Raw genomic sequence first — 21,877 nt, forward strand, 5'->3', positions numbered from 1 at the left:
TTGATGTGTTTCTTCACTCAGGCTTTCCTTGGGATTCCTGCCCAACTTTTATCTGAAAATTAGCTTGCACTCTATAAACCTGATACTCAATGACCTTTGTAATTGATTACTGTCACTAGGTGAGGTTCCTTCTGGTGTTAAACAAGAGCAGCTACACTATTGCTTAAGAAACCTTCCTGGGATTTGTCGATCACGACCATCTTTAGGCCAGTCTTTCTCCTTTCTCTGCCTATTAAGATATTCAAAAAGGAAATTAAGTCAAGTCTCCACAATCTTTTACACTAATCTTATCCTCAGTTTAGAGCCATCAGGCTTTCACCCTCTACTAGCACTGAAACTGTCTCCATCTTAGATGACTTTAGGCAGATAAAGTAAGTTTGGCGGTCCCAATCCTGCTTGAGCTCTCAGCTGCCTTGTTTACACCAGGTTAGCGTCTGGCTGAAGGCAATCCCTTGGCTGACCTGATCTCTGAAAGATAGTTCTCAAGCCATCCATCTTCCTCTTTACCAAGTGAATATAAACATCTGGGTTGTGGATGCCTCAGAGCTCCTCTCTCAGCCCACACTTTTTCATTTCTATGTTAAGTCCATAGCTGAGCTCAACCGGTCTTTCGAGCACATTTTCATGACCTACGCTGATGTCATGAAGCTGATCATCCAGCTTAAGGATTACTTTTCATCGCTCATTCAAATTTCTAGAACAACATCCTAGCAGTTGCCTACTGGATGATTGTGAATTCTCTTAAACTCAATGCTAAAAAAACAGAGGATTTTTGTTTTGGCAAGCAATTGCCCAAGTGGAAAACAGAATGGTGGCTCATTGCCCTGGACTTAGCCGAACCCGGTAACTTGACGTCAAAAGTTTGGGTCTTTACTTTGATTACAATCTATTTTTAGTTAGGTAAAGGAGTACGTTTTCAGCTGTCAGAGTTGTGCAATCCTGATGAAACAGAATGAATGCTAATATACAAATTTCCCAGAATCCACTGATGACCATGCAACAGATATTTAAGTTGGTCTGGAGTAGACCCGTGTAACGATGAATGGGGCAACTGTGGAGAGAAACAGCCACTGGAAACCTTTACTCTACCAGTTCTTATTGCCGAGCTCAAACCTGCACTACAGAAGTGTTGATATCTTGTGACAATCTCTGTATAACTGACTCTCCTTGGTTGGCGCTTTGCCTTCCTACAGCTTCAGAGAACTGTAAATCAAGTCTGTGATCTAAATAATTCTCAATTTAACAGGTTCATGAGCTAAATGCCATGCAAGTCTCACAGCAATATCAACAAAGCATTTACATATTAAGATTCCTTCATCTCCTCTTGCAAAATAACAAGTGCAATAGAATTTGTCATCCTTGGAAAGAGAACTGCAGTAATAATTTGCAATCAAAGTCGAAATCCTTGATCTCTGGTGGTATACAGAGTAACTCTCTGTCAACAGTACGTTTTTTACAACTCCAGATGATAGTGTGACAAGTTTCAATGTCCTGGCAACAAGGTTCCAACTTCAGTAACAAAGCCCAGGTTTATCAAGGGCATGTGTCATGCGTTGCCCGTGTGTCATGCAAGGCAATGCAAGCCCTTAAGTTAGATTTATAATGCTACGCAGAGCCACCTTGGATGGCTCTCGGTGGCATAGTAAATCTGGAGTAACACAAGGCAGTGTAAGTTGCTGCCTTGCATTACTCTGCGTAGAAAAGGCGTTCCATGGGTGGAGCGTGGGTGTTCTCAAGCATCCACCCATGGTTTTTGGCACATTCCCAGATTTACTAACACTAGTAATCCTGTGTCAAAATGCTACGCTTTCCCAGGTGGGGCATAACCAAGAGATTTCTTCTTGTTATTTTCTCTGTCTACGTGTCCTGTATTCTACTGCACACATAGAAAGAGGAAACTGCCTCTGGAGATTGTCTTGGTGCAGGAAAATGCCCCTTCCCATACAAAAACAATCCTGGCTGTAACACAGGCACCCTTGCACCAGGGTACCAGGGTGCCTGTATTGGCACTTGGCAGCCACAAGTGTGCCAGTGCAGAGGGAGATCAGGAATGTGCCATATATGGCAGAGTTCTTTTCCAATAAAATACAAGTCATATATAACGCCTTTCCACAGGTGGTAGCCCAACAAAATGCAGTATTGCGGGATAATAGGTCCCAAGACAGAGATGGTTTAATTAAAGAAATCCCCCTCTTGATCAGACTACTCTGCAAGGTATTCTCAGTAAATTAAAATCGGGCTCTCCTATAGACCCGGCCCCTCCAGCATTTTAAATGTAGTTTCAGAGATGTTGTGTCCAATCATTCTGGATCTGATCAATGCTTCATTTACATCTTGACTTGTCCCCCTTTACGGAAACGGGCAGAGTTTAAAGCACTCCTAACAAAAACGAATTTGGACCCGGAAGTGTGCAGTAATTATCGTCCCAAGATTGCAGAGAAACATGTGAACTTTGTACTCTCCGCTTTCCTAGAAAATAACAATTGTCTCCACCCCTCTCAGATGGGTTTTAGACCGCAACAGGGCACGGAAACTGCACTGGTGGCAGTGGTAGAGGAGTCAGAAATTTTTTAGCTGCCAAAGGCTGCGCTGCTATTATTCTTTTAGATCTTAGTGCAGCCTTCGACACGGTTAACCACTGCTGATCCCGAGGCTAGGTGAGGTGGGAGTGTCCGAGAAAATGCTTAAATGGCTTCACTCCTTCCTGGAGGATCGATTCTTTGAAGTCTTTGGAGATGGAATTACTTCATAACAGACGCCTCTTAAATATGGGGTCCCATAGGGGTCCTCCCTGAGCCCCACTCTTTTCAATGTTTATCTAAGTTCTTTGGCAGATGTAGTTTTACCTTTTGGAGTCCAGATCGTCACCTATGCTGACAATACCCAGTTGGTTATCTCCCTTAACAAGCAGGAGCATACTGGGCCAGACCTTGCCCGCTGCCTGGAAGAAGTCTCAAGGTGGATGGAAGACTCATATTTGAAACTCAATGGCTCAAAAACCGAGTTAATGCTCCTAGGTAACCACGAGACTCTAAATTTAGGACTTTGCTGGCCCAGCTGTCTTGGTCCAGTCCGCCCCCCTCTAAAAATCAAATCAAGAGCCTAAGTGTCTAGCTTGATCGTAATCTTGATTTTAACGAGCAAGGGAATAAAGTGGCAGGCAGTTGTTATGGAATACTAAGGATGTTACGCAAAGTCCTCCCTCTGCTACCATTTCTTGCCAGAAGACAGATGGTTCAAGCACTCATCCTTTCCCAGCTTGATTATGCAAACGCCCTTTATCGGGGAGCACCTTGCTCTTCAATAAGGAAACTACAAATTGTGCAAAATTGCGAGGCGTTCATGCTCCTGAACATTCCAAAACGCCTTTCGGCTAAGTCTGCTTTGTCGACACTGCATTGGCTACTTATTCAGGAGAGGATCCAGTTTAAAGCGCTATGCATGGCACATAATGCTCTTTCAGGCAAGGGATCGCCTGTTATTTATTCCCTTATTCAGCCATACCGGCCTAATGGGACTTTGAGGTCGGAGAATAAGCATTTGGTGGTAGTACCGAAAATTAGAAGAGGACGAAGTGGCGGTGGACTCTTCTCCCATAATACTGTCAAACTTTGGAATCTTCTGCCTCTACTGATCCACGCTCAACCTAACTATTTGATTTTTCGGAAACAAATTAAAACTTTACTCTTTCCTTAATACTGTTCGGAGTGTGTAATTGAGCTGTTATTAGCGCGGGGATGCCTTTGGGTAACCAGGCTCTTTGGAAATACTGTTTCATTTCAATTCAATTAAATTCAATTCACTATATTAGTAAATATGGCACATTCTTGTCCTCTACATTTGATGAAGCGCAGCAAGTAGGCTTGCTGCTTTGCGCTGCATCAAATCCTAGAAAATCTGGGCCTAACTATCTTCAATTACCCAGCAATGAACACTGTGAAACAAGACAAACTTACACTCTATGGATCTAAGATGCTTATCACCATTGCAAGTTTATTTAAAGTCCCATGGCTTTCTCGGACATGCATACTGTCTTAAATCCACTAGCGAATGTCATGTAGTGCAAGCTTTGCAGCAGTGAAGCCTCACACCAAGCAGCACCTACACTCTGCATGTCCCACTGACCTCCTTTGCAAGGGACTATTCAAATATCAAATACCTCTGTATGTCATAAGAGTACGTATCCATGCCCAGCCGGCATATACATTGGAGTGGGTCATAGACGTCAGTGAACTGCTGTTTGCATCTCCAGCTGTTGCGCAAAATTGGTTTCGGTGGTCCAGGAAAATATTTTAGTTTGCCTCAACAACTTCATTTGTCTGTAGCCTGGGTTTCTCCATTTCCTCTTGGCCTTCTCCAAACAGTACAAAATGCGGCAGTGAGAATCATTTTGGGGTTACATTTCTGGCATTGCAGCACTGGCTTTCTGCTCCCAAAGGGATTGTTTTTATATCTGTGCCTAGACCAATTGGGTCTACCAAAAAAAAAGACCCCTATTTATCCTCGAGAAAAATTCTCATTGTCCTGTCCACATTATTGGGGTCTCAGCTTCTCGGTTTTTACAATCTCTCCTCTTCTCCTCAGTTGGTAAGGTGGTTGGGCCTTCTCAAATCTGCTGCCAAACTTTTCAACTTTACCCACCTAGGTTTGTCTGATTGAGAATCATTTTGATTCACAAAAAACCTTTAAATCGTGGCTCTTCGATTCCCACATTAGAGTCTTTGCACCCTAGTCTTAGAATCCTCTAACACAAGGATACCCTTCTGGGTGACTGCGTCTAAGTGCACACTTAATGAAAACCTTTTGAGGTAGTTATATTCAACGATGTAGAGTGCAATATTTGAATGCTTGTGAATACCCCAAAATGTGTGAATGTGTTAGTGTTTCTGATGTTCCCAGTGGCAAACACACTTCTCCTAATCACGGAAGTCCTAGTTTCCAAACCTGTTCCCACATTTATGACTATGCAGAGGGCTCTCTGAAGTGGTCTTCTCTATTTCTCTCTGGCCTTCTCCAAGACAATGACTGGAACTTTGGATAGCTGCAACAAGAGCAACTTATTCCGCACCCCCAGATTGGGAAGAATTCTGTTTCAGCATTCTTTTCTTAAAAGTGTTCCATAAGAAATTCCACTTATGCATGCAAGGTCTCATTAATAATCCTTTGTAAGCTTTTAACAGTACATAACCGAAACAATCCTATCTTCTCTGAGTGGTCTTTGCAAAAAGTCAGTGCTGGCCACTCCAGCAGATGGCAAAGAGGGAAGGCAATTAGAATTCTACAGTTAGATTGAGTATCCACCAGAAACAGGGTTACCTAAGGTAAGTAGCTTGATCTTCTGATGGATACTACTTGTAGATTACTCAACCTTTGGTAGATCCCAAAGAAGTAGCTCCTACAAGGTAGAAATTCTGAGAAGCAGACTTTAAACCTGGAAGTTCTGCAGAACTGAATGGGCAAAATGGCCTTCTCCGCGCATTTGAGAATCGAGACAGTAATGGCTGGAACCACCAAAGTACCAGACTGGCAGATGCCCAACAATAGAGCAATCCTGGCCTACGCTGCAGTAGCTTACTTGACTCTGGTGGAACAAGCACAAAGACCCTTAGGAAGCTCCTTTGTGGCCATAGCACAACACTTTTATGCACAAGATGACCCATCTAGACAAGGTTTTCTTCAGAACTGCCCTTTCTTAAATTAATAAAAAGTTAGTAATTCAAACAGTGGTCCTTAATGCACGTGATGTAAAGACTAAGGACTATTCTCCGGTACAACAGGTGAAACCTCTTAGCCTTCTCAGCGGAATTTGGATGTGAGAAAAACGCAGAGAGCATGATGGACTGTTCCACTGTGGAAGGGTGACACAAGTTCCGGCAGAAAGGAAGCACAAGTCCGTAGCACCCATTTTTCAGGGAAGAATGTGGTATACGGAGGGCACAATTATAGGCAGAGGACAGAACATATATGTGCACCCATTTAAAAAAAATGCATCACAATAGGTTATTTGAATAGCGAAGGCAAATATACAAAGGTTGAAAGGACCATCAAATAACCTTTAATAGAGGGCAAAAAATAAATTCAGGAGATTAGGGCGGAAGCCATTGCCATAACCTTTGTAAACACACGGGTGAGCTGAGTTGAGGCTGAAGAGCAGGACAATAACCTAAAAGTTGTCTGACTCCACCACAAACTGAAGGAAGCCTCTGTGGGACTGCAAGACGGGCACATGTAAATATGTGCCCTGCAAGTCCAAAATCACCATCCAGTCCAGTGGATCGAGAGGGAAGAGGATCTGGGCTAAAGTCTGCATCTTGAACTTGTCTTTCCGAAGAAAAGTGCTCAGTTACCAAAGGTTTAATTTAGGCCTGAGTTCTCTGTCATTTTTGGGCCCAAAACTCTCTCTATGGCCCCTTTGACCACCAGTGACTGACCTTCCTGGGCAAGGATGGAGGCATTATCTGCCAAAGTCTGAAAATAAAAAGGTGGAACAGGAGGGGGAGTGGATATAAAAGGGACAGCGTAACTGTAATAAACAAAGTACAGCACCTAATGGATGGAGGTAATTGCACATTTGGGACCAGATCTCCAGAACCACACTGAAGGGTGAAGAAAAAAAAGGAACGGATATCAGCACGCATGGGTGGCACCTATATACGCTACGTGCTGTCACTTCTGAAGGCAGTGCCACTGTGTAGTCCATTGGAAACACCTGGCGACATACTGGAGCAATTGCTGATAAAGTCCCAGATCTAGTCTGGTGCCAGGGAGAATTCAAAATATGCTATTTATAGAAGTATCTGCTGGAAATCTATTTTATTTTTGATGGACACTAGCAATTTCTGTTACACAAACACACATGCAAGCCTCTCTCACCAGGACACTGAAGATAATATAGGCTCAGTTGGACAGATATTCATTGCCCTAGACAGCAAAATAAACACATGACTCAAGATCCCTTGCTCCAATATTGTAGTCCCCAAGTGATCACTTTGCTAGGTTATGTTGATCTTCAATGTACTTTTCACAGCCATTGCCAAAAGTACAAAAAAACAGATTCAAAATGATTTTGAATCCTGTTCCTATTTTTCAGAATCATGCAATAATAAAATAACACACACACTCTTGTGCATCAAATGACCTCTACAACCAATCAATTCCAAGATAACATACCCTCTTCTACAGGCCGTTTCTGGTTTCCATTGCTGTGAACGGCCAGGCTGGTGATGACTTCAGGGCTGCTCTTTGGAGCCTCGATCATTGGACTTTCTACAACAGATTCAACGGGGCTTGTAGGACAGCTCTCATTATCCTGATTGCTCCCAGAGTCTCGGTCCCCAGGTTCTGGCTTTGCGGTTTGCTTTTTAACCTTGTCTTTCTTCTCCTTCCTAGCCATGGCTTCTAAATAGCCTGCTGGAAACTAAGCCAGTGGACATGAAGCAAAACAAACTGGTTATACAATAATTTTTCCAGAAAAGTAAAATAAGCAGGATAGAAAATGTTATTTCACATACAAAATAATGCAAAGATAGATAACATTGCTACAACAGAAGTGTGTGATTTGAAGGTATACAATCTTGTGTGAGAATGTAATTTTTTTCGGGACCTTTGAAAAATGGTTCACTTGTATGTTTTGATAACTGTCAGCTATGGGCGAAGTTAGCAAAGAAATACAATAAGATATTTTAAAGCCAATAATGTTTTTGCAGTAACTGCACTACAAGTAACCAAGATCAATGAGGGAACATGGTTCTCCCTCGCTTGTATATGCAGCACTGCAATACCGTCACACAATAATCCGTATTCTAAAATGAGACATGAAGGGGGAGGTTGCACAGCATAACGTTCAAACCCAAGTTGAACATTGTGCTCAAATGAGGAAAAGCAGATAAAATAAATTAAAAAGATCTATTTGATCAATCAGAAACTGAAAACCCAAACATGATTTTGGCAGTTGAAGCAAATACGGTGAGGGAGAGAATTGATCGACAACAAAATACAAATCACAATGTAAATAGAGAAGATAAAAAGTTCACATGGGACAGGAAAGAATATACATTCAGATAAGTGTGCATCGTTGCTAAGCATCTCTGTAACATTAATCACACTCCATGCTCAGATACTGACGACACCTGTTAATAAGTATTATCAAAGTCAATAGGTCTCGCTTTTCAATGGTTTTACTGTGTCTTTTAGCATTGCCAATGCTTTTTTTGCTGATGAAAGCAAAAAGAAACAAGCAATGAAAATGCAATAGATCTTGCCTTTTATTAAGTTGCTATACAATACCATTAGCAAAGCAAATAGCTTTACCTTAATCAAAGGCGAGAGCTATTGGATTTTCAATGTTTGTTTTTTAGTGGGGCCAAACTTCTTGGTAGGGGGGATGGCATCCACCCTGTGAAAAAAGTGGGTGGACGCCGTGTACCTGCGTTTACCCACAACTCGTGCCCTGGTCTTGCCTCAATTGTGACGGCCCTTGTTCCACCAAAATCGGCTCTTTTGATTCACTTTAATTTGTGTGCACTACACAGGGACATATGTCATTTGCAGTGGGTCGAAGAGTGGGAGCTAAAACCTGTGCAACGTAAGGTAAGGCCTTGGTAGTTTGACAAAAATAACGAGAAGGGAGTTTAAAATGGTAACCAAATCCATGCATGAAAAGTTATTGCATCTCCATGACATCCTCAATTAAATACCAAAAAAGAGAGAAGGGGCTAGAAGATGACCAACAGGTCATCGAATCGACATAACATCTCAACACTTGGTTCCTTCATTTCTCTAACTTTTCATGAACATGTGTGCGTGGTCTCTTATTGGGTTTTAAAAGCAGGCAAACATAAACCACTACTACACAGACATACATGCAGTAGAGAAAGCACGAGTAAGAGTGGTGTGGGGAGGGAGTTGTTAAAAGTATAGAAGAAAAGAAAGGATTTAAGAGAATCACCTTGAGATAGGAGGCAGGACTATGAAGATAATGAGGACTAGTTATTTTATAACCTGACATTCAAGTTCTGATCTGGGAGAATCCTCCTACCCCTCTGGGGATGAGATGAGCTCAGGCAGAAGCGTGAGGAATGAGATTGGGGCAGGCTAAGGTGCCAGAGGTCAATTACGTCTAGACTGGTCGGACAATTGAGAGGAGGTGAGCGTTTGAGAGAGAAAAAAAGGATTGATTTTGATTCAAGAAATGTGTTTACTACTACCGTTTGTCGCCCAATTTAGAAAGTTACCGTTAACCTTACCGGCTGGTAATAGTACTTCTTCTCTTTATTTAACCATTCCATGAAAAGACCTCTTAATTGTGGGGCAACCGCTATTAGCTTCTCGAGCAGTGGGAAAAATAAAAAATAAATTCTGTATTCAGAATGATTTAGTTGACGTACTTATGAAGCACAGGAGACTAGCTAGCCCTCAGTACTAAGCCGGGACCTCAACTTCACAAGAAGGCCTCCCTAGGCTACACCCACTCCTTAATCCATTTATAGATCCCTCCACTTTTCACATACTTGAAGCACCCAGCGGAGAGGGGCGAGGGTTGCTGGTTGGGATTAAGAAGTATTGGCAGAGCTAGTCTGGGAAGCTCGCGGCACTTCGCGCCCTGCACCTCTCGCTGCGTTACCCCACGCTTTATGCTCCCAACAGGATGTAAGACAACCAGTGGCACGCCCTGGCACGGAAAATGTTGATAGGGGCTTGGGGGATGTTACCTTCTCTTTCTTAGTGGACCATGGGCCATCCTCATCCATTCGGTTTGATCCAGGGCTTAGATAGAAGAAGAGAGAAGCTCCAGGTCGAAAGCCCATTTTTGTGCGACCCCAGTCTGTGGTGGGAGAGTGCTCACAGTTCAGACAACCTCCAGGCCAGCGCTTGCTCCCAACACGGTTGAGGCCGTTGCCAGGGCAACCTAGCATGGAGGGCTATGAGGTCACGATAAGGTCAAAGGGAGTCCGGGTGACCAGTCTCACTGTGAGGTCAGATGGAATGTTGTGATATCAGGTGAAACGCAGTGACGTCAGATGGAACATTGACATCGCACTCAAGCTGATTTGTGGGGTTTTCCATTCATCTTAGTTTCCCTCACAATTCATTTTCAGAAAATTCCCCTTAATCGCCTATTTTCAGTAAAGCACTGCATTCTGTTGGACGTTTGGACGTCCTATTACCCCTAAACGTTCTTTACAGTTTGGAAATCAATACAAAACAAAGCCAGCTGCAATCCACTTAAACGATTGATTTATGAACTGTTAATTAAAGACATCTTGTGCCACATTTTTTAAACCAGGCCACTAATGGAGCGCAGAGCCCCCGGTGTGGTTAATGGAGCTCACAGCAGTGGGGGCAGTTTATGCAGCGGAGAGCACCAGAGGCAGTTAGTGCAGCACAGAGACGGAGGGGCAGTTAATGGAATTCAGATGCCCCTTGAAAACCTGCTGTGACTCCACTCTCCCTTCCCATGATCACCTTTCTGCCATCTCTTAGTAAATGCCCTAGGTTCAGGGCAGAAGGGGTGGCAGGGTCAGCATAGATTAGCAAGTTTCTGTCGCGGGGACAGCAGGAACAATGCAAAACAAGTGTGGGCCGTCATGGGACGGACGAAAGATGTGCACGCGGGGACTGCCTTTACTGGCGGCGAGAAAAAAGTCCCCAGTGTATCACGCCACCAGAAAAGTATCCAATCCCAGCGTGCATCTCTTTTGTCTCCCAGCGTGCACGCTTTGGAATCCTATCGATTCCAAAAAGCCTCTGCATCGCAGAGTAGCACATGCGCTGCTTTCGCCAGGCCGAGACCTAAAAATACATATTTGCTGTGGTGGATCAGTATTGGGGGAGGGGGTGGAAGTATAGGTGCAGAAGTATAATATAAACACTTTTGTGCATCACCACGCATGCATCTGTTAAGACGCAACAGCCATTTAACTTTTAATTTGAAGTTCCAAGATGACAGATGTCAAGTTTGAAGCAGTAAATGGGAAAAAACATCAGAAACGCATTAAAACCAAAGGACTGACCTGCAAGCAAATTGTAATTGCGGAGTCTAAAAAAAAAAACGATTTCAAGAACAACCACTGGCAAAGCCAATCACTTGTCAACCTTCTGGCTTTGACAAAGCTTGTTTTGTTTAGCCATGATTGCTACAAAACATAGTTGGTGGAGCTGCCAAGCCCTCGCAAAAATTAGGACAAACATTAGAAAAAAGCTAAATTATTTTTTTCGGTTTCAAACGGCACACATTGCTATAGTAGGTCCCTGGCACTGAATGTATTTGGATGTGCTCCTTATGAAAGGGTAGAATTCCGTCATTGACAGTGAAGTTAGCCAATTGGTGAAGTGGGAAGACTTATTACCCCATTTTGTATGCAGGACTAGGTAGAAGAAAAAGTGAATGACAACTTACCAATGGTTAAAGAGGACTGGATGACAGCCCCTTTCAAGTGTAATTTTGTATGAGGGCGCTTTTCATTGTGTCAATATTAAATGTTTTATTATGTGTATGAAGCAGCATTACAACCAAGAAATAAATGTCTGGGGTGACACACTGGAACCGCCTTTTCATTTTATATCCAAATCGATGTTTATTCTGAAACAAACTGCTTTGAATTGTGTAAAAAGTGTGCATCTTTTATTTGTAACTGTGACCTGTTTAAGAAATAAAATACACACTCGGCAGCAGCTGCTTCCTTTGATGCCAGCCTTCTTGCATACATGCCACATTCTTTACCTTGCAGATTAAAAGTAGCATCATGTTCCATGCTCTTACATGGTCATGCAAGTGTCTCTTCAGCACTACGAGGTCATACCAAATAGTAGTTGTGCGCTATTAAATGGGTTTAACATTACCTGATATGCCTTCACATACAAATTTAAATATAAGCAGAGTTAATTGTGCACTACGGTCAAGATGGGCTAGAAACTGGTAAAGTAGGGTGTATATCGTACAGCCCGATTAGCTGAAGTTGCATGTAGGTAAAATCAGGTCGGTTCTATCATGCAACTAAAATTAGCTACAATATATTTTACCTGCCGAAAAGAAAAATCAGCATTTAGGTTTGCTGGGTTGCTCCACCACATTAAAGCTTGCTACAGGAGGCTTGTAACATGGATCGTATCTTCCTATGAACCTTCGATCTGTTTCCATAGCAAATCCTGTTCTTGCTGGGCAGGTCTCATACGCAGCCTGCAAAATCGAATGAGGCCTATAAATGATGCCATCAGGCCTAACAAGGAATTGTATATTGTCTCAATGTGATTGATAGTTTTCCAGCAATTGTCTGCATTTTTCTCCCCCTTTTCCCAACTGTGTGTCGCATATCGCTCCCACAAATTGGACATTTTTCTGGGGTTTCACCGATGATTTTTCTCTGCTCAAAGTGAGACCCAATCTCCAGAAGAGACTGATATAGGCTTTCGAAGAAGCTTTTGCTCCTTCCATGGATGGTACTTTGACTAGCCAGTCATCCAGGTACGGGAACACCTGGTGGCCTTCTCACCTGAGAAAATTAGCAACAGGGGCGAGACATTTGATGACTATTCGAGGAGCTGATTGGGGCCCAAAAGGAAACACCTCAAACTGGTAGTGCTGCTATACTACTGAGAATCGAAGGTACTTTCTGTGTTCTCGATGAATGGGTATGCGGAAGTGTGCATCTCAAAGGTCCAGGGAGGTCATACAATCCCATCAGGAGAACATCTAGTAAAATATTCATACAAAATGACTGTTTCTTTCGAAACTTGCTCAGCTATCTCAGATCCAGCATTGGTCTCCATTGACCTGTCTTCTTTTCGATTAGGAAGAACCTGGAATAAAATCCTTGGTTACTTTGCAGTTTAGGGACAATTTCTATGCCTCATTTGAAGAGATTCAAAAAGGGGGTGGTGATGGACAGAGTATCTGAATTAAGCAGAACACTCCTACCCAATCGGTGATGGATCAAGCCCTGATCTGTTGACTGGGTAGGAGTGTTCTGATTAACTCAGATACTCTGACCATCACCACCCCCTTTTTGAAATTATTTTGGCCACCACAAGTGTGGAAGGGTATGCTCAGACATGAGTCCCTTGCTCACTGCACCATCAGGATTCAAGCAAGCCGGGCCGAAGACGGCTGTAATGCCAGAAACCGGTCCCCGGAAGCTTGTTTCCTTTCCAGTGAAGAATTGGCTTGGTAGTTTGGTCTGCCCTGTTCCCATGATGCACTGGGCCAGGGACAGACTAATTTGCATGAAGCCAGGTTCTGAACTGGGATGGTGCAGTGAGCGAAAAAACGGTGATGGATCAAGCCCTGATCTGTTGACTGGGTAGGAGTGTTCTGATTAACTCAGATACTCTGTCCATCACCACCCCCTTTTTGAAATTATTTTGGCCACCACAAGTGTGGAAGGGTATGCTCAGACATGAGTCCCTTGCTCACTGCACCATCAGGATTCAAGCAAGCCGGACCGAAGACGGCTGTAATGCCAGAAACCGGTCCCCAGAAGCTTGTTTCCTTTCCAGTGAAGAATTGGCTTGGTAGTTTGGGCTGCCCTGTTCCCATGATGCACTGGGCCAGGGACAGACTAATTTGCATGTAGCCAGGTTCTGAACTGGGATGGTGCAGTGAGCTAAAAAACGGTGATGGATCAAGCCCTGATCTGTTGACTGGGTAGGAGTGTTCTGATTAACTCAGATACTCTGTCCATCACCACCCCCTTTTTTAATTCATTTGAAGAGAAGCATGAGAATATCCATTTGAAGAGCCTTCTAATGAAGATGATGTTCTTGTATGGTGGAAAAATTGGGGATCTCTGGATTAACTCCTACGTAAGGCCTGATTGGACAATTTGAATCACTAATTTGTCTGATGTTCTGTACTTCCATGCAGGAGCAAAAAGGGAAATTCTCCTGCACAACTTCTGAGAACCACATGGAAAAGGGGTACAAGCTGGGAGTCAAGCTTTTGTCTGAATGTCATTGTTTTGTGCTTGTGAGCAACCTCTCTTGCGTCCTGAAGAGCTCCCACAAGACTGTCTTTGATTCGGAATTGAAGGAGTATCCTTGCTTGTATCCACACTGTCTTTGAGGATAATATGAACATTCATGACTTCCATTTTGATTGAATCCTCCTCTGAAATTTTGTAATCTTCTTGAGTCAATAGTGAAGGAAGAGACAAGCACCCCTTCTTTTGGGATCATTCTCGCTGCTTCCCTCTTATCTTCAGTAATGAGTTCCAGAAAAGGAGCAATGTCATACAACATCTGACAATCATAACCTAGAATTGCCAGGGCATAGGCTGTCTTAATTGAGGTTGCTGCCATAGACGAAATTCTATGGCCCAGATTATCAATGCAGTTTCTATCCTTTGTCCAGAGCACTGAAGGATGGCGTTAATGGGGTCCACGCTCTTCTCTGAGCTGCAGAAGAAATGACGGTATTCAGTTTTGTATGACCAGTGAGATAAGTCCAAGCTGAATCGGGAACCTTATATTTTTTCTCTAGTGAAGATATTACCGCTGGAACTGTAGCTGATGTCTTCATTCATTTTATCATTCTGACCAGACAGAATTAAGAATGGGTATGGCTTTAACAGACTTGCGAAGTCATAAAGAAAACATGGTTAATCTACAGATGTAGTTGGTAGATAGAACTTCTTGGCAGCTCTTTCTAATAAAGTATGACATTTAGAGATCTCATCTGTAGAATTCTATAGATTCGGTCCATCATAATTTCCACTTGGAATACTAGATTCCCCTCTGCGATCATCTTGTCCTCCATTGTCTTGTGGAAGTTCACCTTCCTCCCCATCCATATCTGAATATACCGAATCATTAGAACGAACATCCTCCATGTCCTCTCTGTGAACAGATCTGGAAGAGGGTTACCTTGGCGGTGGCGTAGAAGGAAGTGGCAACAGTTAAGAGGAGGTGAAACTGGCAAAGGAGCAGATGGAGGAGGTGGCAGAATGGGTGCAGCAGGTAACATCATTTTAGGATTATCAGACGGTTGCTGTGGTAATAACTTAGTGAAACTATCCATCTTCTGTTACAGCATTAATGACAAGGCTATTGGTACTTGGACTACATCTGGCTCCCTAAAATATTTTGGTGGTTTCTCTTTCATATCAATTTGAGTAGTTTGAGATAAATAATCTTTACTGAACAAAATCCTTGTAGGACTCCTTATCCTCCATTTATTTTCCAAAATCTGAGACATGTCTTATTTCCAAGTGAGCTGGGCTGTAAGCCATCATGGAGGCATAATCACTAGCCTCCTATTGTTGGTCTGATTGCAGTATTATGAACTGAAGCTAAACTTGACACCTTTAATGGTGAAAGAACATTTCTTCTTAAATCCACTGTTGACAGAGTAGTTGTCGATGGTATCCTAATCGACGGTGATTTAGCTGTCGACAGTATGACAGCCGCCAATATTGTTGACAGAAGAGTTGTCGACGGAACGGTCATCATCAATGGAATGGCCGTTGTTGGAAGGGTTGTCCATAGTACAGTCGCCGTCGACTGTATCGTCAACGAAGTTCTCATCTTCGACGACTGAGTAAAAGTCTTCGTCGACGGTCCCATTGTGAGGATGCCTTTGAAAATAAACCTTGTGAAGATTTTTTCTTCTTCACTACAGGTTAATCTTTTCTATAGTGTCTACAGATATGTTTATCCTAAGAATTACCAGAAGAAGTGGAAGCAGGTGTTGTACAGTAGTACAAGTCTCCTCGTTTTGCGCTGCCTTTGTGGAGGTGCGCGGAGGGGCATCTTTCGTTGAATACTCCCATCTTTTTTAGAAAGAGGAATATTCTCTTTGTCCATATCGGAATGCCAACCTCCTTTCCCTGTCTGTAACAGTTTTAGATGAAAAAGTCTTAAAATATCACACTCCGGCGCGTCTTGAAGTGGATAAAGGCAATAAAAACCACTGAGAATATGGATCATCTGTGTAAATCGTTTTGTTACCACAAGATGATCTAGATTTAAATAGAGACTTTGTTTCACTGTTAGCCATTGTGAGAGAAAGTTATCAGGACAAAAGGTATCCCTGGTCCAGAAACTAGTAATCTTCCCTGAAAACAACACACACTACCTCAGTGCTGAAGATATGGCTGGTTCAAACCCATGGCAGACCAAAATAATAACAATTTATGGTTCACTGAAGGGTCAGAGCAGAGGTCCGTCAGCGAACTCCCTCACACACGACGTTCGGTAGAGTTCTGAGCTATGGTGGCATCTAGGGAGCATAGGAGTGCTTAAGCTTCCACCTCATTGGCGGAAGTTATGGTTCTTTCAAATGAGGTGGCTACACTTCTAAATATACTATGTTTAGTCAGGCTTATGGCCCTTTTGCATTGTATATTGTATGCCGTATATTTTTATCTTGTTTACTGCTACATTAATGTACCAGGGATCCCCACCCTGATGACGGGGAATGATTTAAGTTGTGAGAATGGTAGAGAAACAGTTTCCCTAGCAGTCTGACCTGCCCACAGATGTACGATAAATTAATCTGTAGAGGACATAAAGAATCACTGTACCCACAAATGCGCTCTCACCCACCAGTCGGTCACAGTAGGAGTGTCTTCATGTGTATGTGCTACTAGGTATTCAGTTAGGATCATGCTGCTGTGTTTACACACTGTGGCTCAGATGCTCCTGGCTGCCGCCCATCACCATCCTGTTTGAGATCCATGCAAAATCAGAAAAAAATCTGCTAACCTGCTTGGACTATGTACAGCATGCAAAGGGAGGTAAGGCAATGAAACCCAGCTGCCAGTCAGACTGGTGGGACAATCATGCTCATAATCTGACTGTCCTGGTTTCACTCCCAGCCAGCCAGTCCGGATTTGCACTGCGACAGGGTCTGCCCAGAGCAGAGAGAAAGGGCAGCACTAAAGCAGTTGTGCCCAGCCCGACCGGGTGGCTGCAGTCACTAACGGGTACAGGATAGAGGCCAGTGTTGGGGTCACAAGTGGTTTCGACTGGGAATAGTGGGCAGCACGCTGGGGTATTGGAATTACTCAACTGAGCAAGGGAGGTGGGGCAGTTTATGGAGGCAGGATCTATGCCTGGAATGCTGTGCTACAGAGCTGCATGGTTAAACAACAATTACAGATGTCACTACTCATGGCCATGGCATGTCCCAGTTCACAGCTGCCAGCTGTCACGGCCCCCTATTCGTAACTGCGCAAGGCTGGAGAGAGATCTACAAAACTAAGAAGGGACCAGCTGATGGAGATGGTGCAGTGCCATTAAAATGTTATTGATGTTCATTAAGCAATTTTGCACTTATGCGTGGAAAAGTCACACGTCACAAAAAAATAATTATTAGTCACAGGTTTTTGGAGCCCTCTCATAACTTTTGACCTATTTGGTATATCAGTATCAAACAAAGCATGAACAAAAGCTGAATTTTTAATGCCCTTTTACCCATGGTTGGTGAAGTTGCTCGGGGAAGGGAGATAGGGGGGTGCACACTAACACTACCTACCTTTAGACCATACACCATAAGAGCAGGCTTACTATTGCATTATATTTTAGGTGGAAACTGTTGTTGTTCTCAACACTGATATGCTTTTTGTATCATCCGCTGATATATTCTCACTGTGCAAATACTTCTACATTTGATCTTTTACTGCATTGGCAGTTATGTTATTTTAAAATCTCCAAGCTGGTTTAAAACCAAAAGTTGAAGGAGAAACAACAATAAGGGTGCGAAAATGGGAGGTGGCCAAAAAAACAAACAAACTTGTCAGCACTTAATTTGTTAAGGCTTTTTTCCGTAGGAGCCTGTCTCTCCAACAACGAATGCTATTGTTGGAGAATACCAAACTGCAACCTTTTTTTGCATTCCACAGTATGGTGGGGTTTATGCTGGGAATTATGAATTTAAATGTGTAACCAACACAAGAGGAGACATTGGAATAACTGAGGGATATTGGAGAAAACAAAATCTAACAAGCATTTGCAATACAATCGGTCTCGCATTTGGGACCTTATATGTATTTAGCTATGCAGCACATTAAACGGGGTGCTGAAACATTTACTACTCTTTAACATGGAGGGAAAGTTATCACCAAACTGCGTGACACGCCAGGTATGGGAACACATGGAAAGAAATATTAGCTTTCAGCGGGAAATGGTATAGTCCAAAGCTCTGTTTTTAATATAAAATCAGGGCCTTCATTGGTCATGTCACTGAAAATACAAGATTTGTAAAAAAAATTCGGTCTACGAGTGCCCCCTGGAAGACAATTTCTATGGACTGGAATCTAGAGAATGCTAAAGTGATTATGGTATTTTACTGACCTCTACTGGTCGTTTTCTATCAAGACAGTTAAATTGAGGCAGTTGAACAGAAAAAAAAGTCCCTAAGCGGAAGCAGACAAGTCCTAGGGCTGATCTCCAGAGCCCACAAAGTACAAACACATATAGTTATATAAGTAGTATATACTAAAGTATATACAAGAGGTCTAGGAATGCTCGACCTAAAAATGTTATGGGATACAGTTTGCTGAATGCGATCTATTCATAAATGTACCATCTGCAGCCCATATGCCTCGAACATATATTTACTGAAAAAGATGGATACTTAATTTATACAGGGACTCCAAGACACATCTCTGGAGTCCAACTGTGAAAAGTACTGACAGCCAGATGGACAAGTTACTTACCTTCTGTAACGCCTTATCTGGGAGAGACATGATCTAGACGCAGATTCCTTACCTTTGAACTTTCAGGCGTCAGACTGGATCCGAAACATTTTTGATAGCAGTACCCCTGAGGGACAGTAGGTGGCATCAGTCGACTGAGTGATTTCGTATGCGTCGTCATCGTGATGTCTGTGTCGTCAATATAACCCCCACTACAGCGCGCGAACGTCAGTACTTTTCAAGACTTTCCACGCCAGAAGCGCGGAGCCATTGAGTGACTCACTGTATTAACAAGCACTGGCGTTGCCAATAGGTCTCGCAGTAGGAAAGTTGGAGCTATTGGTTTTGTAAATGACATTTTATATTTATATATCGTTATTGGCATTGTCAATAACAATATATAAATATAAAATGTCATTTACAAAACCAACATCTCCAACTTTCCAAATGCGAAACCTATTGGCAACGCCAGTGCTTGTTGTGGTTATGGCCCAGTTTTTCATTCTGTGCGCAACATATGGCTGAGCAACAAAGTATTCAAAATAATAAAAATGCAGCAAAGTAAGTGGGGCTGACACAGAAGCAGACTGCAATTATGCTCCTATTTAGGCTTACACTCCCTTGCCCTTCTTTATGTATTGATGGACATGCTTCTAAAACTGGAACAAAAGAAACAAGTATATGCAATAACCCCCAAGCATCCAACCCAGAATATTTATTCAACATACAGCGCAGCACTAACTTTGTCTCTTGTGGTCGGAACGTAAAGGCGTCATACATATTGTTCTTCTGGCAACCAGTCAGTCTATCCTTAAAAATGTGTCCTGTTTGTTTTCTTTCTCTCTGCAGATTTGTGCTCACGCCTCTGAATGGGTATTTGTAAATCATTTGTAAGGCTACAAAAACGATCAAACTTGAAAATACGAATACACAAAGGACCTCTTTTTAACAGAAAGTAATTAGTACATGAAAATGCAGTCGTTGGCACAAGTGAAGAACCGAGCAGCATTCCCAACGCCCGGAGGAGGACAAAATGATGATTAGTGGATGCTGAATGGGGGGATTTATCATGGGATAGCATTCGATATTGTTGTGAATTTTTACCGCGTGCCTCTGTGAGCTAAAGAGTGTGAAGAGGAATGCAAATAAATTTGGCAAACAAGTCAGCTGCGCGCGCACAGTGGTTGGAAGGGGCAAATTCGCGACATTCCCGAAGGCTGCAGGGAGGGTGTATTTATATCAGGGGCAAGAGAGAAATGAGGCCGAGCGGTACCCTAGAGGTGTGAGTAAAGAAAGAGCGGGGGGCACAGGTATCAGACGGGGTTCGTGGAGGGGCAGACACGAGAGGGTATGTGACAAACGGGCAGGTAACAAAGAGCACGAGACGGAAGGGGCAGATTTTAAAAGGGGAGCCGGAGAATGAACGACCTGAGGCACGAGATGGCAGCGAGTGTCACACTGGAGGGTAAGTGGTTGGAAGGGGCAAATTCGCGACATTCCCGAAGGCTGCGGGGCGGGTGTATTTATATCAGGGGCAAGAGAGAAATGAGGCCGAGCGGTACCCTAGAGGTGTGAGTAAAGAAAGAGCGGGGGCACAGGTATCAGACGGGGTTCGTGGAGGGGCAGACACGAGAGGGTATGTGACAAACGGGCAGGTAACAAAGAGCACGAGACGGAAGGGGCAGATTTTAAAAGGGGAGCCGGAGAATGAACGACCTGAGGCACGAGAGTCACACTGGAGTGTAAGTGGTTGGAAGGGGCAAATACAAAGGGTGAAAGGCTGGAAGAGACGGTGGTCAAAGGGCAGATGTCAGGACGTCGAAGAGGTTTGGAGTGGGACCCAAAGTCCGAGCAGACACTGCGGGGCACAGGATCGAAGCAGCGAGTGTTCCTTCTTTAAAGTTCTGGAAATGCCCTCAGTGATAAAACTAGTTGGGTTGGACTAGAAGAAACGTACAAAGCAAAACAAATACAACAATACTTGTTAAACAAATTATAGACACCAAGTAACAGCAAGAAAGATACAGAAATTACAACAAGAGGGGAGGGAAGAGGTAGACACAGAGAGATTGTACGGAGACAAAGTGAAAAACAACACAAGTGAAAAACAACACGTACCTGATAATGCAGAGCGGCCGGGAAACTGAAAGTACGGCCGGCCTGCGGCCGGCCATGAATAATTAGGGGAGGAGAAGCCCTTTGATGTGCTGTGCGGCCGGGAATGCGCGTGCTTGTTTGGTCACGTGATTCACGTGAACTTCAAGAAAACCGCAGGAACGAAGCCCTTGGTTTGACGAGGATTTTCGAGACATGAATTCTCGCTCTGCTCAATGCGCTTGCGCGCATTGATAGGTCGCGAGACCTAAAAAGGCAACTAGTATCAGCTCCCACCACGGTCACGGTTGGACTCCCCCAAGACCCAACCCTGTCCCCCACCCTCTTTAATCTTTACTTAGAGCCACTTACCGAAGTTCTTCGCACCGCCAACATCTCTTACCATATGTACGCAGATGATACCCAAATATACATCAATATCTCTTCGCTCGAGGAGATCCTCTCTCTGAATGAGACCCTGAAACTGACCAATGGCTAGCCGCTAACTCAAACTCAATGCAAAGAAAACTGAACTTCAAAAAGCCGACACAGAGATTCAGAAGTGGAACAAGGCCTAAACTGCCCGCCAACCATTGTGGACTCTGCCAAATCCCTGTGCATAATCTTTGACTGTAACCTGAATATGCGAGACCACATCAACTCGATCGACAAAGCAGCCAGATTCCACCTGAGTTACCTATGGAAGCTGAAACCTTTCATCGATGATCCTGACCTAAAAATGGCAGTTCAAGCTCTAGTCATCTCTAGATTGGAATATGGGTGTTCCACCCTTACCGGTCTACCTAAGATCTCTTTAGCACCTCTAAAAGCTTGCCTCAACGCGGCCGCCAGACTACTCACTGGCACCAGAAAATTCGACCACATCCCTCCACACATGAAAGCTTTGAATTGGCTCCCGCTAGAAGCCAGAAACCAATTGAAACTGGCATGCATAACACACAAGGCCCTATACACAAACTCCCCTGTCTATCTGGCACAGAAACTAGTGGTATCTGGAGGAAGCAGAAATTCCCGGTCCGACAGAAACCTCTTACTCCAACCTGCCTTTTTTCAGAAAAAAAGAACCTACAATAGGGCGTTCACTGGGGCCGCACCAAGAATGTGGAACTCTTTCCCACCCGACATCAGAA

At 43.5% G+C, this 21,877-nt stretch overlaps 1 protein-coding gene across 1 annotated transcript in view; it reads right to left on the reverse strand.

The window, feature by feature from the left end:
- Window positions 1-21,877, reverse strand: part of UHRF2 (ubiquitin like with PHD and ring finger domains 2) — a 600,873-nt gene that overhangs the window by 102,944 nt on the left and 476,052 nt on the right. Inside the window, exon 13 of the mRNA XM_078675867.1 lies at window positions 7,171-7,417. Coding sequence (XP_078531993.1) covers window positions 7,171-7,417 — 247 coding nt within the window. The remainder of the gene's footprint in view (window positions 1-7,170; window positions 7,418-21,877) is intronic.

This window comes from Lissotriton helveticus, chromosome 2_1, assembly GCF_964261635.1.
Source record: "Lissotriton helveticus chromosome 2_1, aLisHel1.1, whole genome shotgun sequence".
Taxonomy (NCBI): domain Eukaryota; kingdom Metazoa; phylum Chordata; class Amphibia; order Caudata; family Salamandridae; genus Lissotriton; species Lissotriton helveticus.